This window comes from Ornithorhynchus anatinus, chromosome 7 (assembly GCF_004115215.2).
Source record: "Ornithorhynchus anatinus isolate Pmale09 chromosome 7, mOrnAna1.pri.v4, whole genome shotgun sequence".
Classification (NCBI taxonomy): domain Eukaryota; kingdom Metazoa; phylum Chordata; class Mammalia; order Monotremata; family Ornithorhynchidae; genus Ornithorhynchus; species Ornithorhynchus anatinus.
Window position 1 is genome coordinate 10,875,275 of NC_041734.1, and position 22,947 is coordinate 10,898,221.

At 43.3% G+C, this 22,947-nt stretch overlaps 1 protein-coding gene and 1 long non-coding RNA gene across 4 annotated transcripts in view; one reads left to right on the forward strand and one right to left on the reverse strand.

The window, feature by feature from the left end:
* The window catches only part of RB1CC1 (RB1 inducible coiled-coil 1), a 77,756-nt gene that overhangs the window by 15,135 nt on the left and 39,674 nt on the right, over window positions 1-22,947 (forward strand). For both annotated transcript variants that reach the window (XM_029069590.2, XM_029069589.2), the window contains exons 2-6: window positions 13,007-13,127; window positions 13,599-13,727; window positions 17,862-17,988; window positions 18,267-18,437; window positions 21,600-21,802. In XM_029069590.2, the coding sequence (XP_028925423.1) occupies window positions 13,657-13,727; window positions 17,862-17,988; window positions 18,267-18,437; window positions 21,600-21,802 (572 nt within the window). In that variant the 5' untranslated portion in view covers window positions 13,007-13,127; window positions 13,599-13,656. The remainder of the gene's footprint in view (window positions 1-13,006; window positions 13,128-13,598; window positions 13,728-17,861; window positions 17,989-18,266; window positions 18,438-21,599; window positions 21,803-22,947) is intronic.
* On the reverse strand, window positions 799-7,307 carry LOC114813290. 2 transcript variants are annotated; one of them, XR_003761004.2, is made up of 3 exons: window positions 7,217-7,307; window positions 3,703-3,767; window positions 799-1,004 (listed from the first exon to the last, which is right to left on the reverse strand). It is a non-coding gene; the product is annotated as an uncharacterized LOC114813290 (long non-coding RNA). The 2 variants fall into 2 exon arrangements; XR_003761005.2 differs by having other exon boundaries at window positions 7,204-7,307.

Sequence of the window (22,947 nt, forward strand, 5' to 3'; positions counted from 1 at the left end):
TTTTTTAACCTGAGAGGATTGGTTCTCACTATAGTTTCTTCCCTGTCCAGTGATGTTGTATTGTTTTTTTTTTCCCCTGGTAGTTGCTCCTTAGTAACCACCGAAGTGTCAAGTTTGGTGGGAGTTATGTAATCCAGTATATTCCACGGCCATGTCGGTGCGTGACCGGGGCAGTAGGAAAATTGAGAGAGTCCTTGAATTTTCTTGTTTACCTCCATTCCCCAGCAGAGTTGAGTCTGTGAACTCGGTAATCGTTCCCGCCAGGACCCAGATATGGAAGGACCTAGTGTACAGCATGAGGTGGGAGCCGTTTTCCGGTGACTCTTGTGCATATTCTGCTTGGCTCTGAACTGGCTTCTTTTATGATTTAAACACAAACCATGGTCCTGCCCCTTGGGTGAAGGGAGCAGAGTTAGGAGGCCAGAGCCATGGAACAGCCTCGAGTTAAGTATCTGCTGCTGTCTTATTTTTTGAGCACTGTACTGTGTGCAGAACACTGTACCAAGCGCTTGGGAGAGTACAGTATCACACAGTGGGTAGACCCGGTCCCTGCCCACAAAGATGCTAAGATCCCTGCCTCTCTTTATTAACCAGATCCAGGTGCTTCATAGAATAATGCTGTCCGGTGACTCTTCTTGTCATCCTCACTGGCTTATAATGTGTTCAAGGTGGGGTGTGTAGTGTACTTGAATGGCTACTATTCATTCATTCAATTGTATTTATTGAGCGCTTACTGTGTGCAGAGCAGTGTCTTAAGCACTTGGGCAAGTATAATACATAAATCAAGTAGGCATGCTCCTTCTCCAACAGGGTTGCCTTCCCAAAGTGTGGTCACCGAAAAAAATACAGAAAAGGAATGAAGTAAGTCAGACCTTAACATCAGCCAATTAGTGGTGTTTATTGAGCATCCACTGAGTGTTGTGAGCCTCCGCTGAGCACCGTTCTGAGTTCTTGGGAGCATTCCATAGAAGACGCACATTTTCTGCCGTCACGTAGTGTGCTGCCTAATGGGGGCGGGGGAAGATGAACAAACATTGTTTTGGCAGTAGGAGGAACAACAAAGATATAACAAGATGCACTGCAGTTATATCAGGAGTATGCATTTGTTCGTGAGAGCCGAGGCTAGGAATAAAATAGCTAAGTGCCGAAGGTGGGTATTGGCTTGATGCCCCTGGGAAGTTGTGAATTAACTGGGGAAGGTTTTCCTGTAGGAGGTGGTAATAGGAGTAATAATAATTGTTGTATTTGTTTAACTCTTTCTCCCCATCCCTTTCCCGCCACTGAAGACAGCACCACTCCCCCCAACCCAGCTCACTAGCCCATAACCTTGGCATTATCCTCCACTCATCTCTCTCAGTCAACTCAGTGCAGTGCTCTGCACATAGTAAGCGCTCAATAAGTATGATTGGATGAATGAATGAACCCATATATTCAGTTTGTCACTAAATCCTGTCAGTTCTTCCTTCGCAAGATCACTAAAATACACCCTTTGCTCTCCATCTAAATTGCTACTATGCTAAACCGAGCCCTTATTTTATCCTGACTCGATTCCAGCTTTGGCCTCCTCACTGACCTCCCTGTCTTTCTGTTTCTGCCCACTCCAGTCCTTACCGCATTCTGCTACTGGATTATTTTTCTCAAAAAATGTTCAGTTCACCTCTCCTCACTCCTCAGAAATTCCAGTGATTTTCCCCACCCACCTCTGCATCAAACACGAACTCCTTACCATCAGCTTCAGAGCACTCAAATCACCTTGCCCCCTCCTATCTTATCTCTCTGCGTTCCTACTACAACCCACCCTGCATTGTCTGCTTTGTGGCTTCCGGCTTCGGGCAAGTCACTTCACTTCCCTCTGCCTCAATTACCTCATAAGGTATAAGACAGTGAGCCCCATGCGGGACATGGACTGTGTCCAACCTGATTTGCTTGTATCCACCCCAGCGCTTAGATTTCCTGGCACATAGTAAACACTTAACAAATACCATTATCATTATTATTATTATGCTTCACTCCTGCAATGCCAACCTACTAACTATACCTCGATCTCATCTGCCTCACTGCCCACCCCTTGCCCAAATCCTTCTTCTGACCTGAAACTCCCTTGCCCTTCGTATATGACAGTTCATTACTCTCTCCGACTTTAAAGCCTTATTAAAATCACATCTCCTCCAAGAGGCCTTCCCCAATTAAGCCCTCACTTCCCCATTTCCCTCTTCCCTTCTGCATCACCCGAAGAAGCAGCGTGGCTTAGTGGAAAGAGCACAGGCTTGGGAGTCAGATCGTGGGTTCTAATCCCGGCCCTGCCACTTAGCAGCTGTGTGACTTTGGGCAAGTCACTGGACTTCTCTGGGCCTCAGTTACCTCATCTGTCAAATGGGAGTTATGGCTTTGAGCCCCACGTGGGACAACATGATTACTTTGTATATCTACCCCAGCACTCAGAACAGTGCTTGGCACATAGTAATTGCATAACAATGCCATCATCAGCAGCATTGAACTTGACTCTGTACCCTTTAAGTACTTGATATTCACCTCACCCTCAGCCCCACAGCCCTTAAGCCTTTTCATGATTTATTTTAGTCATAAGTTTCTTGAGGGCAGGGAATGTCTGCCAACTCTTTTGTACTGCCCTCTCCCAAGCACTTAGACCTTAGTAAGGGCTCAATAAATACCACTGACTGATTATGTGCCAAGCACTGAACATAGTTAACCAGCTCTGAGAGTTCTTGTCCCGCACTGGGCTCACAGTCTAAGTAGGAGGGAGCACAGGTATTCCCCCATTTTACAGATGAAGAAACTGGGGCACGGATAAGTTAAATGACTTGCCCGTGATCTCACTGCGGTCAAGTGGTGGTTTCAGCACTGGAACCCAAATCCTCTGACTCCCAGGCCCATGGCCGTGCTGCTTCATAGGTTTTAGAATGCATTGGAGGATGGGGAGGGGAGATACAGTCTGGTGGATCTGATGGGACAGGAAGTTGTAGGTGAGGGGCATGAGTGTGAGGGAAGGGTCAGAGGCAGGAGAATTAAGAGCGAGCCACATTGAGAAGGGGAACTGAGGAGTGGGTGAAGAAACCCCATATGTGTGGTGGGGTGGGTGGGGGGGAATCAGTGGAGATCCTCGAAGTCAATGATATGAGTTTTCGCTTGATGTAGGGGGAGGTGGGTAGTAATTGGAGATTAGTGAGGAGTAGAGGGATATATGCTGAGCGGTATTCTAAAAAAACAGTTCGTGCAGTAGTTTGGAGAAGCTGGAGCCACAGAGACTAGATTTATACAGGATCCGAATGATGATCGTAACCCCGGTGGTATTTATTGCACAGCTACTATGTGTCAAGCACTGTACTAAATGTCAGATGTCAGATGATGTGACGAGGTTGGGCTGGGGTGGAAGCCACTTGGCTGGTCGGGGGGAGGGAGTGGATCTGGGAAAACTTGGGGGCATCTAAAGACCATTGTACTGAAGGGGAGTCTCATCTCCTACGTTGTTTATGTTCTTTGTCAAAGTGGCTTGTGTTTTTAGGTAAGGTAGCTCTTAGTAAAACTTGGTTTTGATTTGAAAATTTTGTCAGAAGTATTTATTTTGCCAGATTTCTGCCTATGTAGTTCAAATGTTGTTTTTTTTTTCTCTATTCACAAAACAAGTGCAATGTTTAAGTCATGGTTTATCACATAAAACATAAAAACAAGTATTATAATTACCGTGACTCATCACGCAAAATCGTTGATGTCCGGAAGCTGTAGTTTACATAACTGTCCTGGCATTTCTAATAAGAGGAGAATTTAAAGCAACAAACGTCAGTGTATTAAAACCAAGCTGTTAAGTTTTGTGACTCACGAAACAGATTGTATAGCAAGCTCATTCTTCAATGGAAATTTGCACCAAGTGTATGGTGATTAAGTGTTCCGATTTTCCAATTTGCTTTGCTTAGATTTTCTTTAAAAATTACTATTAATGTCAGCTTCTTGTCGAAAGGGAAGTTTGGTATTCTGGGTGTAAAAAAATGTTGATTTGCTCAGCAATGAAACACATTCACCAGTCAGAATTCTTTTCCTGCGTCCGGCATTTCTGTTTTAGTTTGACGGCTTCTCTCTGTACCCTTCTACCTGCAACTGCTATATTTGCTAATTACAAATAGGATTAAAAAGGGCAGTTGGCTTGGCAGTATATTTATTGAACCCTGTCGTGAACTTAGACATGAAGAAATATGCTTCTAAGTATACTCTACTTAGAAGCAGCATGGCCTATCGGAAAAAGCGCAGACCAGAGAGAAAGAGGACCTGGGTTCTAATCCTGTCTCTGCCACTTGTCTGGCCTGCGACCTGGGGCAAGTCATTTCTCTGTACCTGTTCCCTCATCTGTAAAACAGGTATTAAGACTGTGAGTCCTACGTGATCCTGTTTCCAACCTGATTATCTCCTATCTTCCCAAACACTTAATACAGGGCTTGTCACAGAGGAAGTGCTTAACAAACGCCGTAAAAAAAAAAGTTTGAACAGGCAGATAGATTACCAGTTGCTGATGCTGAACCGCAAAGGTGTGAGGGAAAGCGAGGGACACTAGGGATGCAGTGAAGTGTGGCACGGCAGTTAAGCGGTGGGATAGAACTGCGGCAGAGGGACCATCCTGGCATACTGTAAGCAGGAAAGGAGTAGGATAGACGCCTCAGCTTCTGAGCCGAAGTACCCGAGGTCTTTGAAATCGAAAGCAGCCCCTGATGTTGCAGGCAGAAAGCACATCCCACTAGATGGCCGTCTTTGTAATGTCTCATGGTGGAGGAATTGGGTTAATGTAGCCTGTCAGCCACACTCATCCAAAGCTAGAATTCACCATCTTCAAATCAATCAATCGTATTTATTGAGTGCTTATTGTGTGCCGAGCGTTTGGAAGAGGATATGCCCCCTCCATTTCTTTTTTTTCTCCCCCCCCCCCAATTTTCCTCTCCTCCTCCATCTGTTATTGGTGTCTAATCATCCCTATGGAGGGCTGTTCCATCGTAGTCAGCTTGACTCTGGGTGTAATGGTAATGTCTAGAAACAACTCTTGTTAGTGTCAGGGTAAAAGCTGCCCTTGATTGTTATGGAGGAGAAGCTTCCTACTATATCCTTTCTGTTTCTCTTGAAAGTTATCGAAGCTTATATTTATGTTGAATAGGAAAAACTCTGTTATCGGGGATACCTGGGACCAAAACCGATTAAAATATCTGCTTATTTCAGGAAAGAAGCATGGCCTAGTGAAAGAGCACAGGCCTGGGAGTCAGTAGATCTGGTGTCTAATCCTGTCTCTATCACACGATTGCTGTATGATTTGGGGAAAATCATTTCTCCTTGCCTCAGCTTTCTCATCTATAGATTGGGGGTTAAATACCTGTTCCCCCTCCCCCTTTGGACTTTGAGCCTCGTGTGGGACAGGGACCGAGCCTGATTTTATTGTATCGTACCTACTCCAGATGTGAGCATAGAGCTTGGCATATAGTAAGTGCTTAACAAATACCACAGTAATCTATCGTTCTTCCAGATAATTGACTCTGTGCCACAGGATGAATTTAGTTAGCTTTGTCCCTGTCTTGTGTGTCTTAGATCACTCAGGGTCAGTGTTCCTCTTTTATGTAGTAAGTCTATTGCTCAATACAGGGTCTTCCTTCTCTCTGATCCCCAAGGACCTTGGCATATGCAGCTCTGCCAGCTCCTCTGATATTCAAGGGGTCACCTCAGGCCACATCTCCACCCTTAGAGAGAACCCAAGTATGGGATTCTGTAAGATGCAGAGAGTGGCTCAAAAGCCCCCATTTCAAGGGACCCAAACTGGGCTTTGCAAGACTCACGAGAATGGCCGCCGTCCTCTTTGCTGCTGGGGGTGAAGTTCTCGGAAATGGAAGCATCATCTGTCTATTCCAAGGCTGGACATATCAGCCTCAGCAGAGGAACCTTCTAACTTTCTTGCCAGATGTCATTCCCACTTTGTTTGCCCTAGGTTTTCATGATCGGGTGTTTAAGTTGATGAGGTGTTACTGTAATCCCTTAGCGATCGTGTCTAAATTGCTGGATTATTTGATTCCTGCTCCTGCTTATTGGTCTTCATTTATGACAGCCGAGATAGAAAACTAAGACCAATGCCAAGTATGTTGAAGGGAATATATTAGTGAAATACTTTAGGAGATAGATTTTGGGAGATGGCAGTGATTGGCCCCCTTCTCCAAAGCGTTTTCTAGTGCAGGGGTCATCTGCTCAGCCCAGCTTCCTCAAAGCCATATATTGGACCTTAGGTATTTCAGATCACACGAAAAGCATGAGTGGGATAATCCGATGATTACCCAGCTCTCTGAATGCCCTGCATACTGGAGATAGACCTGATTTTGGGAGAACAGCTCAGTGTGAGAGATCAGAACCAATTATTGTAGCAGTTGTTTTTCTTTGTTTTGTTTTGTTTTCCCCTGGCCCTTCTGGGATTCAGGTTGCCTGAAGAAAATCCGCACCCAGTACTAAATGCTCCCTCCCTTTGTCTACAACGCGTTAAAATTTTAGGCTAAAGACCAGAATGATCTTAGATTGGAATTTTCACAACTCTGCCAGGGGTCAGGAACTTCCCAAAATATTCTTTCAGGGGAAAAAACGGTGCAGTTAGATTATGTGGTAATTAAAGATTTCAAGAGGCAAAATATTTTTTTGTATAATTTTGGGGGAGGCATGCTAAAAAGGAGATTACCAATTCCTCTATTTTAGAATATATTTTCTAAGGTCAGCGTGAAGTGTAGTATGAATGTTTGCTTGGGACTGAATTTCAGTAGCGCTCAAGTTGTTGGGATATGTGGAATGGTATTCCTCGGCTTAAATTAACAAGGGCCCGGAGCGCCATTGAAAGTAGTGTAATCGTAACGAGTGCGGGAACTGAGAATACTGAAGAGTCCTTGGGATACCTTCATGTTGACATTAAAATTAGGTTCACTTTTCAAGTGGCCTGATGGAAATTGAAAAGAGGAATTTTAGACCCCTCTGCGATTTGCATTTACAAATGCAACTCTCTGGGTAGGTTCTCTGACCAATAAAGTAATCTTTGAGATATGATTAGATCAGCCCCCAAAATAACAATATATTGCCTTTTAAAAACAAAAATGACAAGTTTAACACTCCTCTAAGGACCAAGTTATTTCAGGGTAATCGTTAAAACTTATGCATTGTTAGGGCACAATAATAATGACTCACTCATGATTCGGACCTTGGCGATCTTAGAGACGCTTTCTCGGGGCAAAGCCTCACGGCAGATCGGACCACATACCGCAGCTGATGCCTTTTCTAATTCCCAGCCTAAAGGCAGAGAGCTTTGTGAGGAAGGCAGTAGCCTGGCAGCCAGGTCTGTCCCGTGCTCAGATATAATTAGTACCGAGATCCCCACGATGACCTTTCGTGAATGGGTGGTGTGGAAGGCTGACTTTTTTAGCACATTCAGCGTGTCTTCCCTCGGCTTTTAGAAGGGCGATGGTGTCGGTGGTAGTAATAGTATTTGAAATTATTCAGCGCTCACTGCTCTGAGGACTGTACTCAGCACTGGACAAAACTATGCAGGAGGGTGTTAGACATCTCCCCTGGGGGCTCGCAATCTGAAAACAAGGTGGGAAAGGACTTGACAGACCCAAGAGGAAAGATACAATAATAGAAATACAGAACAACATAAAAATACCAAGCCCATCAAATTCAGTGGTGAGGCACATAATAATAATAGTATTTAAACAGGTATCATATGCCATGCACTGTATTAAGTTCTGATAATCAGATCAGTCAATCAGTGGTATTTATTGAGCGCTTGCTGTGTGCAGAGCACTGTACTAAGCACTTGGGAGAGTACAGTACAACAGAGTTGGTAGATACAGTCGCTGCCCATGAGGAGCTTTCATCAGAGCTTACGGCTGAGGTTGGACACAGTCCCTCTCCCCCATGGGGCTCAGCCGAAGTGAGAAGAAACTGAGGAGTTACACGACTTGCTCAAAGTCACACAGCTGGCAAGTGGCAAAGCTGGGAATAGAACACAGGTCCTGTGACTCCCAGGCCAGTGCTCTTTTCTCTATAAGGGCCTTTCAAAATTGGAGAGGCTGCACACTGCTGCTGCTTAAATCCACAGGGCACGTCGGGATCAGGGACGCTGCCCTGGATGGCCTTTTTAGAAAGGGGGAAGGCAGGGTTCCTGCTGGATTCACTCAGCAGAGGGAGAGGTCGAGGGACATGTTGCTACAGCTTAAAGCCTTTCAGCTTGCTATACACAGGGTGCACCAGGTAGGAGATTCTCTTGTGCAGCTAAACTTTTGTTCTTGGCCACAGCTGAAGAAGCAATGTGACCTAGTGGAAAAAACAAGGACCTGGGAGTCAGGAGACCTGGGCTTTAATGTCAGTTTCTCCACTTGCCTGTCATGTGACCTTGGGCAAGTTACTTATTTTCTCTGTGCCTCAGTTTCATCTTCTGTAAAAAAAAAAAAAAAAAAAAAATGGTGGGGAGAGGGCAGGGGGGCGGCGATACCTGTTCTCCCTACTCAGACTGTGAGGCCCAGCCTTATTGTAGGTGCTTCGCAAATAACATTATTACTATGCGGGCGCCTCTGAAAACGTTTTGTGCTACATGGTTACAGGCAGTGGCTAATAACCTTCCCCGTCACTTCAGTGCACAAAATGTGAACTTTCGGCAAAGGTGGTGTACTCTGGGCTGAAGAGATCTTGACTTAGGCCTCTTGGCAATTACCAGTGGTTCTCCTCTAAGCTGCCCTCTCATACACAGAGTCACTGTGGTCCCCCTAGAAAGTCACGTGGGAGGTGTCTCCATACTCTACTATATTGCCTCATTCCCCGTGCCCCATCCAGGTTGGTTGAGAGATGAGCAGGAACCAAGCCATTGATTATCTCGCTGGTAACTTCCCATGGCTTGACTTTTGTCAAATTTAAAATGTATAGTCTGTACGTATTCTGAGGCTCTCTTGAGAAGTACTGGGTCTTTTTCAAAAGCAAACAAATGTAATTCTGTAATATCCACGGGGTGATAGGGTGTATGGATCTTGGGTAAGCTGAAGATTTGTAAACAAAGTATAGTAACAATGCTAATATCTGTTTGAACTGGGACAAATGAAGGAAATAAATGGTTCCTAGGGGAGAATCTGCTCTTCTGTCTAATTAAAATGAAGTTGTGTCTGTAGTATTTGCGTACTAGTAATGAGATCTGAGGTCCTTGCCAAGCTATAATAAATAACCTTGAATTTTGGCTTGTTTTTAATTACTTCATCATCTTCATTGGTGGTTGGTTGGTCCCTTGGAAGCCCAGGATTTCACTATGTTTTTTGCATCTAGAATCTGGAATCTTATTTGGCCCTATTCTTTGCAGGTCAGGGTGTTTTTTTCCCATTACCAGTGGTGAAAGATGAAAAAGATCCACCTAAATTTAGTGTGGATTTTTGAAGTTATGGCATTTGGTTTTTTTTGGTTGTTGGGTTTTTTTTTTTCAATCAATCTGTTAAGCACTTACTTGTGCCAAGCCCTGATTTGGTGCTAGGTACTAGGTATGGTGCAATAGAGTTGATAGATATGACCCCTGCCCACAAGGAACTTACTGTCTAGGGATAGTTCAGAGAGTGATCTTCAGTAGAGATCAGGAGACATACTGAGTTAAGAAATCATGACCATTTTGTTTTTCAAAGACAGGAATGATGAATGGTTTGCCCCTGATATTCCTTGAACTCATTTTTATTCCATGTGGGGAAGTACCAGGGTCCTTCAGTCATTAGTATCATCTAGACTGAGGTTGGATATGCCATTCATATAAATTAGGCATAATATTGACTAAAAATGCAGTTAATGCAATTATTCGGGGTTTTCAGCCCCCCCAAAAGACTTCTGCTTAAATTATCTACATAGGTTCACTATTAAAGCCTACTTGAATGAGGCCGTTGTAGGGGATCTGCTAGTGTGGAGTTTGCGTTGAACTGTGATCCTCCAAACTTTTTCAGTCGGAAAATTGCTTTGCTGGGCAAAAGTTCTCAAACACCACTTTGGGGATGAAGAGGCAAAGAGATGTAACATTATACCAGACCCAAGCCCTCCGTTGCTTCCCCGATAATCATCACCAACATCCACATAATAATAGTATAGAAGTGCTAGTCAGGCAGTCATATTTATTGAGCACTTTCTGTGTGCAGGGCACTGTTCTAAGCACTTGGGAGAGTACAGTGCCTCCATAAACAGATACATTCCCTGCCCACAACGAGCTTCCGGTCTACGAGCTCATTGTGTTCCAAGCACTGGGTAGATTGCGTACCGCTTGTGGCCCTCATGGATCTCATAGTCTGTCGAGGAGGGAGAACAGGAACCTTTTTCGCCATTTTACACATGAGAAAAGTAAGGCCCAGAGAAGTCATGTTATGCCCAAGGGAAGTGACAGAGCTGGAGAAGCTAGGTCTCATGAATATAATCCCTTTCTCAAGAGGCACTCAATAAATTCCATTGCCAAGCAATTTTTAGCCCAGCAGCAGTAGTGGTGTTGAGTGAGGGCATTGTGGCCATAGACTATTTGGAGGTGTCTGTTGCTGCACTTGGAAGAGCAAGGGCCGTCTAATTAGAGGGTGACTCTTATCTGATGACCTAATAATACACTCATGTTTTCACTCTGCATTTTGACTAGATCTACTGTTAGGAAAATAGGGTTAGTTCATCCGCAAGCCTCCTTGGCAACAGCATGGCGTCAGAAGAAATAGTTGTGAATACTCTTTAACGTGGGGTCTACAGACTCAGTTCCCATATGCTCTTGGAAAACGAGTGTATTTAAAGTTTAAGTAATTAGAAATTATGCATTTGCCTAGCCCAGTTACCTGGGCTCCCTAGCTGTTGCTAGTGGAATTTTGAGTTTAGAGCCCCTTCATTTGAGGATCCTCACTTGTTTTAATCACGCGGCATTGACATGATAAGAGAGAGCACAGATTACTGGTTTAATTCGTAGAAGGAACTCAGTGCAAACACCGCTTGCATTTCATAATTTGTAAGGAAAAAGCGAGGGGGCATTAGGAAGGCTTGCTACTGATATTTGCCAGAATCCTAAACAGTAAAGCCCAGTATTGCCATGAGTTGTTACGGAGGTCTTCTTCATGAGCATAGCCTTTAATAATTGTAGTAGCATTTATTGAGCATCCAGAAGGTGCAATGCTTGGGAAATACAAAAGAGATAAAGTGGAGTGATCCTTGCCCACAAAGAGCTTTTATTCTAATAGGGGGAGAGAGACATAAAAGTCTTTACAAATAGAGCAATTGAAGTATTTGAACGTACAGTTGAATAACATACCCAAACGTGCTCAAGCTAAGTGCTTAGTACTGTGCTCTGCACGCAGTAAGCACTCAAGTACCATTGATTGGCATCAAGTGTACAAGTGCTGGAGATTGCTGGTGGATCTGTGTGATCTGGAGTGCTGGCTTGCTGGAGGAAGTGGGATTTTAGGAGGCCATTGAATAAGGGGTGTAATGTGGTTTATTGGGCTTGGAAAGGAAGAGGTGAAAGGTACAGTAAGGTTAGCTTGAGTAGAGCAAAAATTGCCACTTGGGAAGAGAGCACATTATGATGATGACTGTGGTATTTAGGCACTTACTATGTGTCAAACATTGTTCAAAGCACTGGGGTAGATATAAGGCAGTGAGATCAGGGAGAGTCCCTGCCCCCCATAGGTCTCGTAGTCTAAGTTGAAGAGAGAGCAGGTATTAAATCCCCATTTTGTAGATGAGGAAACAGAGAAGCAAAGTGACTTGCTCAACGTCACAGAGCTGGCAAGCGGACCCAGGTCTTTCTCCCAGGCTCATGGTCTTTTCACTAGGTCACATAGCTTCTCATATGTAAATATGTAAGATGGGATAAATCGGTTGAGCCTTTAAATTGAACGAGTAGTCGCTTGATATCGTGAGACATGGGAAGCCAGTGGAAGGTTTTGAGGCGAGAGAAGTGTGCCAGACAGCACTCTATTATCTTATGCTGCAACATGTAGCATAAAATGGAGGGGCGTGCGGTTGGAGGCAGGGAGACCAGTGAGAAAAGTGATGCAATACTCTAGCCGTGTTTGGACTAGAGCCTGGGCCAGATAATAGCTGTTTGGGTGGAGAGCAAAGAGTGGATCTGGGAAATATTGCGTTTGGAGAACTGGCAAGATTTAGCAGTTGAGTGAATGTGAGAATTTCAAGTCAGGGAGAAATCCAGGATAACACCAAGGTTGTGGGCTTCTGGGACAGGAAGATGGTGGTGTTATCGACAGAGATGCGAAAGTTAGGAGGAGTGTGTTAAGCGTGAGGAAGATGAGTAGTTGCATTCTAGACCTATAAAGACGGGAGGCAGGACTAGTAGTGCATGACTTCATGAAATTATTCTGTCTGCATCATGACATCCCTGTTGGTACTTGCTTGGCATCTAACTTGAGTTTGGCTCCAGGCATATTTGGGTTTCCAGAATGAGAGTTTTTGAGTAGAAAGTCCCTTTCAGAAACACAACTCCCTAAGTAGACCTAACTAAATAAATACTGTATTCGTTAAGCTAGGCTATTCACTAGACTTGTCACTTAATGTCTAATGTTTTAAAATTAATACCTAAAAAGCAAAGTGTCTGAAAATGATATAAGATTTTTAAGTAGAAAAATAAAAATAGTAAGCTGGAGCCTTGGAGGGAAGTGTTAAGATGGATATTTTGAAGTCCTGGGCTTCTTGACAAAAAGTTACAGGTAGGGGAAATGGTACTTGGGTGAGGTGGGTATCAGAATGACACAGGGGATGGCAGATAGACTGTGGAAATAAGCGCCTAGTCAGGGAAGGCTTTTTGGAGGAGATATGATTTCAGTGAGGCTCTGACGGTGGAGAGAGTGGTGATGACAAATATGAAGGGGGAGGGAGTTCTTGGCCAGAGGGAGGATGTGGCAAGGGGTTGGTTGCAAGACAGATGAGATGGAGGTACAGTGAATGATTTCATTTTGAACGATCCATAAATTCTGTTTCTCTTCCTTTTCAGTTTGTTGAATTTCAATTTGACTAGTAATGCCATTCTGATGCCAATATCGAGAAAAGCAAGCTTACACCAGTTTGACAGCTGTATTTAAGAAAAATAGTCACCCCTTTTACAGTGCCTGAAGGTAAGTATAATTGGTTATCTTCGTCTAGTTGCTTTTGGGGTCATCTTTGGCTGGGAAAACTTTAAAATTTGATTCGTATGTTTTAATAAACTGCAATTGTTAGTTGTTGCCACAGGCATAGGGATAGGGTTAGGGGGAGAGGAGAGGTGGGGAGGAAGTGTAAAACCACTGAGTACGTTGTCAGTCGCTAACAGGAGTGAGGCCTCTTATCTCCCCTTCCCCTTAGCAGTCATCAGTGTCTTAGGTCACCATGAACAATCAAAGCTTGCTGGGCTATAAATCTGAAAAAGAAATTGCGTAACCAAAAACAAGGATCAGCCTCCCTAGGATTGAAAGCCCAGTTTGTTTTTGCCATTTTGCCCATTTGATAGAAAGTCGATGTATGGTGATCTCTCAAATCTAACAAAAAGTTATGTATTAGAGGATGTGGTGTTTTGGTAAAACTGATCCTTATTTCTGGCTTCCTTCTAGTTCTTAAATGATCGTATCAAAGCGAGAAGAATAAACTTACAGAACCAGATCAATCACCATGAAGTTATATGTGTTTCTGGTCAACACTGGAATTACCCTAGCATTTGACACTGAACTTGCAGTGCAGACGTGAGAATATTTTATTACTAATTATTTTGTACGTGTGTGAAATGTTCGGTCGTGAAAAATGGAAGCGGGCATTTCCTTTAAGGAATAAGAGTTGTGTTGTGATTCTGAAAATATTTCAAGTTAATTTTGATTATCTTCAATCGCTAGAAGGTGCCGAGTACAATCGATTATAATAAAGTCTCTGGATTGGGCTCACAGGTTGTTGAATATATATTCTGAATATAAAAACCTTTTTCAGTAACAACCCCACTCATCTGCAGTGGAAATAGTTTATTTTTATGAGGTACTATTGGGTTTATCAGGTAAATACAGACTCAGTGCAGCCTGGCTTAGTGGATAGAGCGCGGACCTGGGTTCTAATCCCAGCTCTGCCCCTTGTCTGCTGTGTGACATTGGGCAAGTCATTTAACTTCTCTGGGCCTCAGTTACCTCATCTGTAAAATGGGGGTTAAGAGTGTCACATGTGGGACAGGGACTCTCTCCAACCTGATTAACTTGTTTCTTCCCCAGCGCTTAAAGTAGTGCTTGGCACACAGTAAGCGCTTCCCAAGTACCATTATCATTATTGTTTTTATGTGCATTACTAGAGGAATTAGTGGTAGTCAAATTCTTGACTTTAGTTCAGGTACTTCTTTGAGGGAAGTTGGTTTGTCAGGCTCCACCTCCCAAGTCCATGGTGTCTCATTGAAGTCTGTGGCTCCCAAGTGTGCAGTGTTGTTGTTGTGCAATGTAAACCCCGTGTCAGGGCGTTGGCAGTCACTGGCCTAGAATCAGAGTGTGACACAGTAGGGCACTCAGCTTAGATCGACCACGGGTATCGGCCTTAGGGGTGTCTGATTTCCGCACGTCCAGTGTATTGTGATCCCCTGAGGCTCAGCTGTTGTCCCGTGGCCTCACCAATCTGTCTTTTCCACCCATGCCTGTACTCGGTTGCAGCAGGCACCGAGGGAATAGAGAGCGTACAAGCAGTATCCTCAGAGCAGGGGACAGAGTGGCCCAGACACCCCTCTGTCGTCTACCCAGGCCTGACCTGAAATGATGCAGCGAGGAAGAATTTGCCATGGATCCTTTTTATCTGTTCCTTTTACGTAGACAAAAGCCAGGGGACGTGGATTGCACACTCCTCCACTGAATTGTCAGCTCATTCAGGGCAGGGATCGTGTCTCCCACATCTATTATATTGCTTGCTATTTTATTTATTTTGGTAGTTTTTAAGTGCTCACTGTGTTTCAGGTCCATTTCTAAGCACTGAGGTAGATATGAGTTCGGCATGGTGGAGCACGGTCCCTGTCCCACGTGGGGCTCACAGTCTAAGTAAGAGGGAGAATGGTATTGAATCTCCATTTTGCAGTTGAGGAAACTGAGTCCCAGGGAAGTGAAGTGACTTGCCCCAGGTTACCCAGCAGGCTTGAGGCGGAGCTGGAGTTAGAGAAGCACGGCCCCAGAAGCGGCATGGCAAAGTGGATAGAGGACCTGGTGGACCTGGGTTCTAATCCTGCTCTGCCAGTTGTCTGCTGTGTGACCTAGGGCAAGTCACTTTACTTTTCTGGGCCTCAGCTCAGTAAAATAAGGATGAAGACTGTGAGTCCCATGTGGGACAGGGACTGGGTCCAACCTGATGACCTTGTACCTAACCCCGCGCTTAGAACAGTGCCGGGTACATAATAAGTGCTTAACAGAAGCCATAAAAACAACAACAAAAAAAACCCCAAGGTCCTTTAACTCGCAGGCCCAAACTCTTTCCACTCAGTCATGCTGCTGCGTGGGAGAATGCTCTGCACAACAACCACTCAAATAAATACCATTGATTGGTTGATTGAGAAACTTTCCAGGAAAAAAAAATCAAAGGAAGGAAATTTAAGTAGGTGTTCTATAAGAGAACAGCAAATAAATCCATAAAAGCAGACGAAAGCAAGGGTTTAGAGTCGAAACCTCCCGGTCTGACAAAAGCACCTTTTGTGTGTTGTTGTTGTTGACACGTTGCCATTTTGGACGGGGCTTTTAGAAAAGTGGGCCGAGCCAATTGTTCGGGACAAGCCCTTTTTGGCTGTCGTTTCTCCCATGACACCTGGGCCTTATACACAACTCTTCTCTTCACTGCTACTGACTTTTCCAAGGGGGTGCTGCCGCTTGAGCCACAGCAGCAGCAGACAGAAGTGAAGGTGCAGGATCAATCCCTTAATTGTATTTATTGCGCGGTTTAACCTGTGCAGAGCACTTTACCCTCCCAAATGCTCAGTAGAGTGCAACGTAGTTGGTAGACGTGTACTGTACCTACAGTGAGCTTACAGTCCAGAGCGGGAGATAGACATAAATATAAGGAACTTAAGGATATGTATATAAGTGCTGGGCTGATGCAGGGGATGAAGTGTCCCAAGGTACTCATTAAACATCAAATTTTTATATTTGTTAACAATAGGGATAATAAGCTATGCTAATAACACACATTGTCTCTCCTGTCCAATGAAAAAAACTTACCTGGTTTCTGCCGCACACTCCATCTATTGCTGCGTACTCTCCTATTCCTGTATAGACTGTTTGATGGGTTGAATACAGCCTCCTTTTGTCTGACCCGTTCCCTCTCTTCTCCCTTAATCTCAGATTGTGAGGCCCTTGAGGGGCAAGGGACCCTATCCAACTTTCACCTTTGGGTGTATTCTCAGCATTTAGTACAGTGTTATTTATACAAATATTAATAAACACCATTCCTGTTATTACTCTCCAGTCCATACTTTACTCTGTGGCCAGATCTAAAACATTGTTTTGCTGATGTCTCTCTACTTCTCAAAAAACCTCAAATTGATAGCCATTCCCCTCTGCGTCACACAGAAATTTCTGACTTGATTTTAAGGTTTCTTCCTGCCATTTTACACTGATCTTCACACATCATCTTTCACTCAGTTCCTTTCAAGCTAACCTACTGACTGTGTCCTGTTATTGTCTCCTCTGCTGCCGACTCCTTGCTCATGCTTGTTCCCTTGCCTGGAACTTCCTTCCCCTTCAAATTTGACAGACCAAGCCTCCCCCATTTTCAGAGCTCTTCCAAAATGGCATCTTCTCCAAAAACACTTTCCTCATTTAATTTCAGATCTCTTATATTGCCCTGTTCTGCACTTCTGTACCAACGAAGCACATAAGTATTTCTAAAGATAACATATGTCCCTTATTACTTAATCATAACTCATGTACAAATCCACATTTTCTCCTTCTTCCTACCTCTGATGTATTTTAACCTTCCCTGCTGGATTGTAAGCTCCTTCTGGGCAGGTATCATGTCCGCTAACTCTATAGTACTCTCCTAAGTGCACTGCATACAGAACAAGCTCACTAAATGCTATCGATTGATAAACTGTGGTACATTCTATAGTAGCAATTGTCATAGTTTATAGCAGTTTTCTTTTCCGGAATTCCATTGAACAGGAGTTGAGTCATCAGGCCCAAATTCCAAGTTTTATAAAGCAAGTGAGTCTTTTTGGCACAGTAGTATGGAGGCATTTTGGGGCAGAGAATTGAAAGGTTGCTCATATGTTGTGGATATCTAAAAATAGTGCCCGGAAAAGTAGGTGACTAGCTAGCCAGACTTATGAAAAGGGTGCTTTGGTAACAAGCAGAAAGCGCTGACTTCCTGGTCCTCGTCCTCAGGACTTCAGAGCAGTTCTGGTCTTCCTCTGCAAAGGCTTGGGGTGGGAGAAGCGGAGTTCACTGGGAAAAAGACGTATAAATTTTATGTACCATAACATTGTATACTCATTTCATCGGGTCTCTAAGCCACGAGAAAGTGTTAGTCATTTAAAATATCTGCTGTAGCGTTCCTTCAAGTTTTCCTAAGAGTTTTGGGCTTCAGACCAACGTGCTATTAAACTGGAGTGATCTTCCCAGCCACAGTATGTTCAAGATTTTAATAAACCATATCATTTTACTGGCTTGGTACGTTTGGGAAATTATGGCAAAATGCACCATTTGTACCGTTTTTAGGATTGAATAATTCAGCTATTTATTGAATGGATTCTTGGGGACACCCACGTTAATGGAAGAAAATGAATTTGGGTTTGAGATGCTGCATCAGAGAAAATAAGGACATCCTTCTGTAGCATGGTCACCATGAAAATTTTTGTTTGATTTTCTTTCTTTTAGTGTGGCAGACCTTAAACATGCAATCCAAACCAAGTACAAGATTGCAATTCAACACCAGGTCCTGGTTGTCAACGGAGGAGAATGTATGGCACCAGACCGAAGAGTCTGCACTTACAGTGCTGGGACAGTATGTACACACCTAAAATTTCATATACGTGAATGCTGCCACGTCACAAGGAAGTTGGGAAATGAGATTTCTACATCTTGTACTTTCAGTTATTGTGGGGAATGGGGAAATTTGTAGATTGTTCTCTGGGAATGGGCTAAACTGGAGAAAATAGTGTGGGTTCTGTTTTTTGAAAGTGATTTTCAGCTAACGTGTTTAAGCGAAGCATTCAAGATCCGTTATGTCGTTTTTGTGAATGAACAATGGGTAACTCCACCGTTCTTGCCCTTTTAACACAGGACACAAATCCAATTTTTCTGTTTAATAAAGAAATGATCTTATGTGATCGCCCACCTGCTATTCCCAAAACAACCTTTTCAGCAGAAAATGAGATGGAATTAAAAGTTGAAGAGTCTCTCATGATGCCTGCAGTTTTTCATACGGTAGCTTCAAGGACACAGCTTGCTGTGGTAAGACTCAAATGAGTTATTGCTGAATTGTACTTTCCAAGCGCTTAGTACAGTGCTCTGCATACAGTAAGCGCTCAGTAAGTACAAATGAATTGAATGAGTACCTAGTAAGGATTTTAAATTTTAACTGTTCATATAAATATTCACTTGACATCTCAAATTGGAGTGCATATGCTTGTCAGTCTTTTCAGTTTCATCTCTCATATGGCTATAGGCTGAGAGTTCTAAAATATCAGAGCCTAAATTAAAACAAGTAAATTTGGCAAAGAGACTTGAAGAAGATAACACAAGAAATGATTAAGACAAAAGATTTTTGTGGTTAATGCAGTGTTTATAAATTGTCCCATTTCCTTATAGTTCTTGTCTTTGCTTTTTTTTTTTTTTGGAAGTGTAAGAATAGATCAGGGCACAGGTATCCCCAGATAAATGAAAAACTTGGCAAGCCGCGCATTTAACGCACAGTCTAGGATGAACGTCCTTCAGCAGGACAGTTCCACGCATCAGCTGTTCTAGGAAAAGGGAGCTTCTAAAATAGCTGGCAGGCAGGTGCATGAATGTGATACATTCTAATAATAATAATGTTGGTATTTGGGTTCTAAGCGCTGGGGTAGATACAAGGTAATCAAATTGTCCCGCGTAGGGGTCACAGTCTTCATCCCCATTTTACAGATGAGGTAGGCACGGAGAAGGTAGGTGAGTTGACGAAGGTCACACAGCTGACAGACGGCAAAGCCGGGTTTCGAACCCATGACGTGTGACTCCCAAGCCCGGGCTCTTGCCACTGAGCCACGCTGCTTCTCTAGTGAATGACTTCTAGTGAATGACTGACTCTTGTTCCCTACTGAAATGCATTAATTGGAACCTGTCAGCCGGCTAGACTACCTCTCTTGGCAAGTAGTCTTTTGGGCAATTTACCAGGGGGACCTGCTTGCAGTTTTGAATAGTCATAGCCCTCCCCAAATCTGTCATACTATATAGCCCTTTGCATTTTCGAAGGCCTCCTAAAATCCCACCTCCTCCAGCAATCCCCCTGAGTTTTTTACAAGCCCACCAGCTATTTCTAGCACTCAAGTGCTTTACACCCTTCCTCAGCACTTATGTTTAGATGTTCATCCGGTTATACATTGTTACTTATTCTGATTATTCTAGTTGTATTTTTATGTCTCTTGCCTCTGTTGGAGAAGCAGTATGAAGTAGTGGAAAGAGCATGGGCCTGGGAGTCAGAGAATCTGGATTCTAATCCCGGCTTCGCCGCTCGACTGAGTTACCTTGGGCAAGTCACTTCACTTCTCTGTGCCTTGATTACCTCATCTGTAAAATGGGGATCAATACTATGAGTCCCATGTGGGACAGGGACTCTGTCCAATCCGATTAGCTCGTGTCTACCCCAGCACTTTAGTACAGTGTCTGGTACATAGTAAATGCTTAACAAATACCAAATATATATTTATTTCTGTAGGAAACTAACAGAATAGCACAGAATTTAAATATAATGGAAATGATGGCTGAGGAACTCTCAAATCAGATTCCCAATGTATCTTCCTTTCTAGCTAGTTACTGAAGACCCTACTTTCTGACCAACTGTTTCCTGTTCCTAGTAAACATGCCTTTGACCGTAACTCTTACTGGTAGTCTTTAAGAAGTAAAGAATTTAATGAGACTGTTGATATTCAATTCGTGGGCAAACGTCTGTTTCCTGCGGTCTACGGGGCTTGCTGTCCTCAAGGTGTTAAAAGTCTAATGTAGACTGAATTCATACTTTACTTTCCCTGAGGCTCTAGCAATCAATCAATTATGGTATTTACTGAGTGCTTACTGTATGCAGAAGACTGTAGTAGATGCTGGAGAGAGTATAATACAACAGAATAGCAGACATGTTCCTTGCCCTTAATGAGTTTACAATCTTACCACTATAAAAGCAAAGAAACAAGAACCAAACTGCCAACAAAACATGGAGGGTATTCACTGAGTGAGTGGGGTTTAGTGAAAAGACAATCAGGGGTGGGAATTTGATAAAGCAAAGAAAAGCTGTGGGTGCCAGTTGTTGAGTGAATTATTCTTGTTTGTGGTCAGGGTTGTGGGGAAGAGCATTTGTATTTGAAAGATCTGCTTTACCATATCATTAAGACCAAGTCACAGCTATTAATCTAATAGAGACAGAATTAATGTTGCTAGTAGCTTCCACACCATACATTACAGAGAAGTAGAGAAGCATACAGAGAAGCAGCGTGGCTCAGTGGAAAGAGCACGGGCTTTGGAGTCAGAGTTCATGGATTCGAATCCCGGCTCGGCCACTAGTCAGCTGTGTGACTTTGGGCAAGTCACTTAACTTCTCTGTGCCTCAGTCACCTCATCTGTAAAATGGGGATTAAGATTGTGAGCCCCACGTGGGACAACCTGATTCCCCTGTGTCTCCCCCAGCGCTTAGAACAGTGCTCTACACATAGTAAGCGCTTAACAAATACCAACATTATTATTATTATGTGGCAGGAATAGAAGTGTCCAGTGTGAGATGAGGGGGTGGTTGGTGGTATTTTTCATAATGACTGTCCTTGGGTTATTGTATAGAAGGTGGTGGTCCTTAATACTCCTGTGGGGTTTTTAAAGAAAACATTCTTTAAAAGAAAATGAAGAGTCCAGATACCTTTGCAATCCTAAATACCTGCTCTACAAGGGTGACGAGGGCAATCTCCTCCACAGCATTTTGTACTAGATTTACAAAATTGCTCGTCCCAGGGCTCTGAAAGGATCTGACTTTTCAGTCATGGCTGAAATAATCAGGCCAAGTGATGTCTTTTTGGGCTGTTAGAGGTTTTTAGTGCTTATTGGTAACTATTTTGGCTGATGGAAGCCTGTTGTCTCTCAGGCCTGTGGCCCTCTTCCCCCCCTTCCCAAAACAAAAAAAATCCTTGCCCCCTGTGATAAAAATGACAAATTAGAACGCCTGCTTGTAATTCATAAATTTTACATAAAGTGATAGTATTGATACTGGTGTTTTACTGCCTTCCGAGCACCTTGCACTATACTAAGCTTTGGGAGAGCACAAGTGAGAGACAAGAAATGTTCCTTGCACACAAGGAACTTACACCCTAATAATGGGGGAACTTACATTCTTTAAAAGAAGTTGACACAGTTTAACCTAATTTCTTATTGTTTACACAGGAAATGTATGAAGTGGCCAAGAAACTTTGTTCATTTTGTGAAGGTCTGGTCCATGACGAACATCTTCAACACCAAGGATGGAGTGCCATAATGGCCAATTTGGAGGATTGCACGTTATCGTACCAAAAGCTGCTTTTCAGATTTGATGATGTCTATTCAAGTTACCTGCAATCCATAGATGATATCAAGCTGAAACTTACACAGTATGATTCTTATTAGAATTCACAATCTTCAAATCGTATTTACCCGTATAATGTTTTTGACGGTGGCTCCAGTATTAGCAGCTGGATTTTAAAAATCAGAATGATATTAAATTTTATGGAGTAGATTTTGTAAATCTAGAAAAGCGGGAGTATGGCCTAGTGGAAAGAACATGGGCCCGGCAGTCAGAAGAATCCCGGCTCTGCCACTTGTCTGCTGTGTGACCTTGGGCAGGTCACTTAACTTCTCCGTGCGTCAGTTCCCTTGTCTGTAAAATGGGGATTAAGACAGCCCTGTTTGGAACAGGAACTGTGTCCAACCCAATTATCTTGTGTCTGCCACAGCGCTTAGTGCATGCCCAGTACATAGAAAGCGCTTACAGTTATTATTATTATTATTATCATCATCCTCATCATCGTCACCTCTGAACTTGTCTTTAATAGTTGTAGTATTTAAATGCGTACTATTTGCCAAGTCCTGTATTAGGCACTGGGGTAGAGAGGTACAAGGGAATCAGGTTGGACACAGTCCCAGTCCCAAACAGGGCTCATAGTCTGAGTAGATGGGAGAATAGGTGTTGAATCCCCATTTTACAGATGAGGAAATCGAGGCACAGAGACGTTACGTGACTTGCCCAAGGTCCCTCAGAAGGTAAGTAGCAGACAGGATTAGAACCCAGGTCCTCCGACTCCTAGGTTTGTGCTGTTTCCACTAGGCCATGCTGCTTCTCTTTGAAAATGAAGGTTCATAACTATAGCATATGTATTTTAAATCTAAATGTATGTTATCCTAGGTAACTAGCTTTATGCACAATTGAGTGATGGGGTATGGTGGCCTAAGAAGTTATAAAAGAAAGTAATGAGTTGCAAAGTAAATTAATCATCATGACCAGGGCGTTAATTAAGAAGGCTCAAGATATGGGGAAAAAAATAAGATCTTGAATTTGAGAGTCATAAAAGCAAAGGCCTAACAATATTCCTTTTGACAGAGTAGTTTTTGTCATAAGTTAAAAGAATTCTCAAAGAATCAGTTGAGTTTGAAGCCTTTGAACTAGATCCAAAACCTAAGCACATAAGTAGTTCTGTCCTTTACTTAGGCAAAGATGCTAGTATTCAAAGCTTTTCCTCTCGTGGTGTTGCTTCTTGGA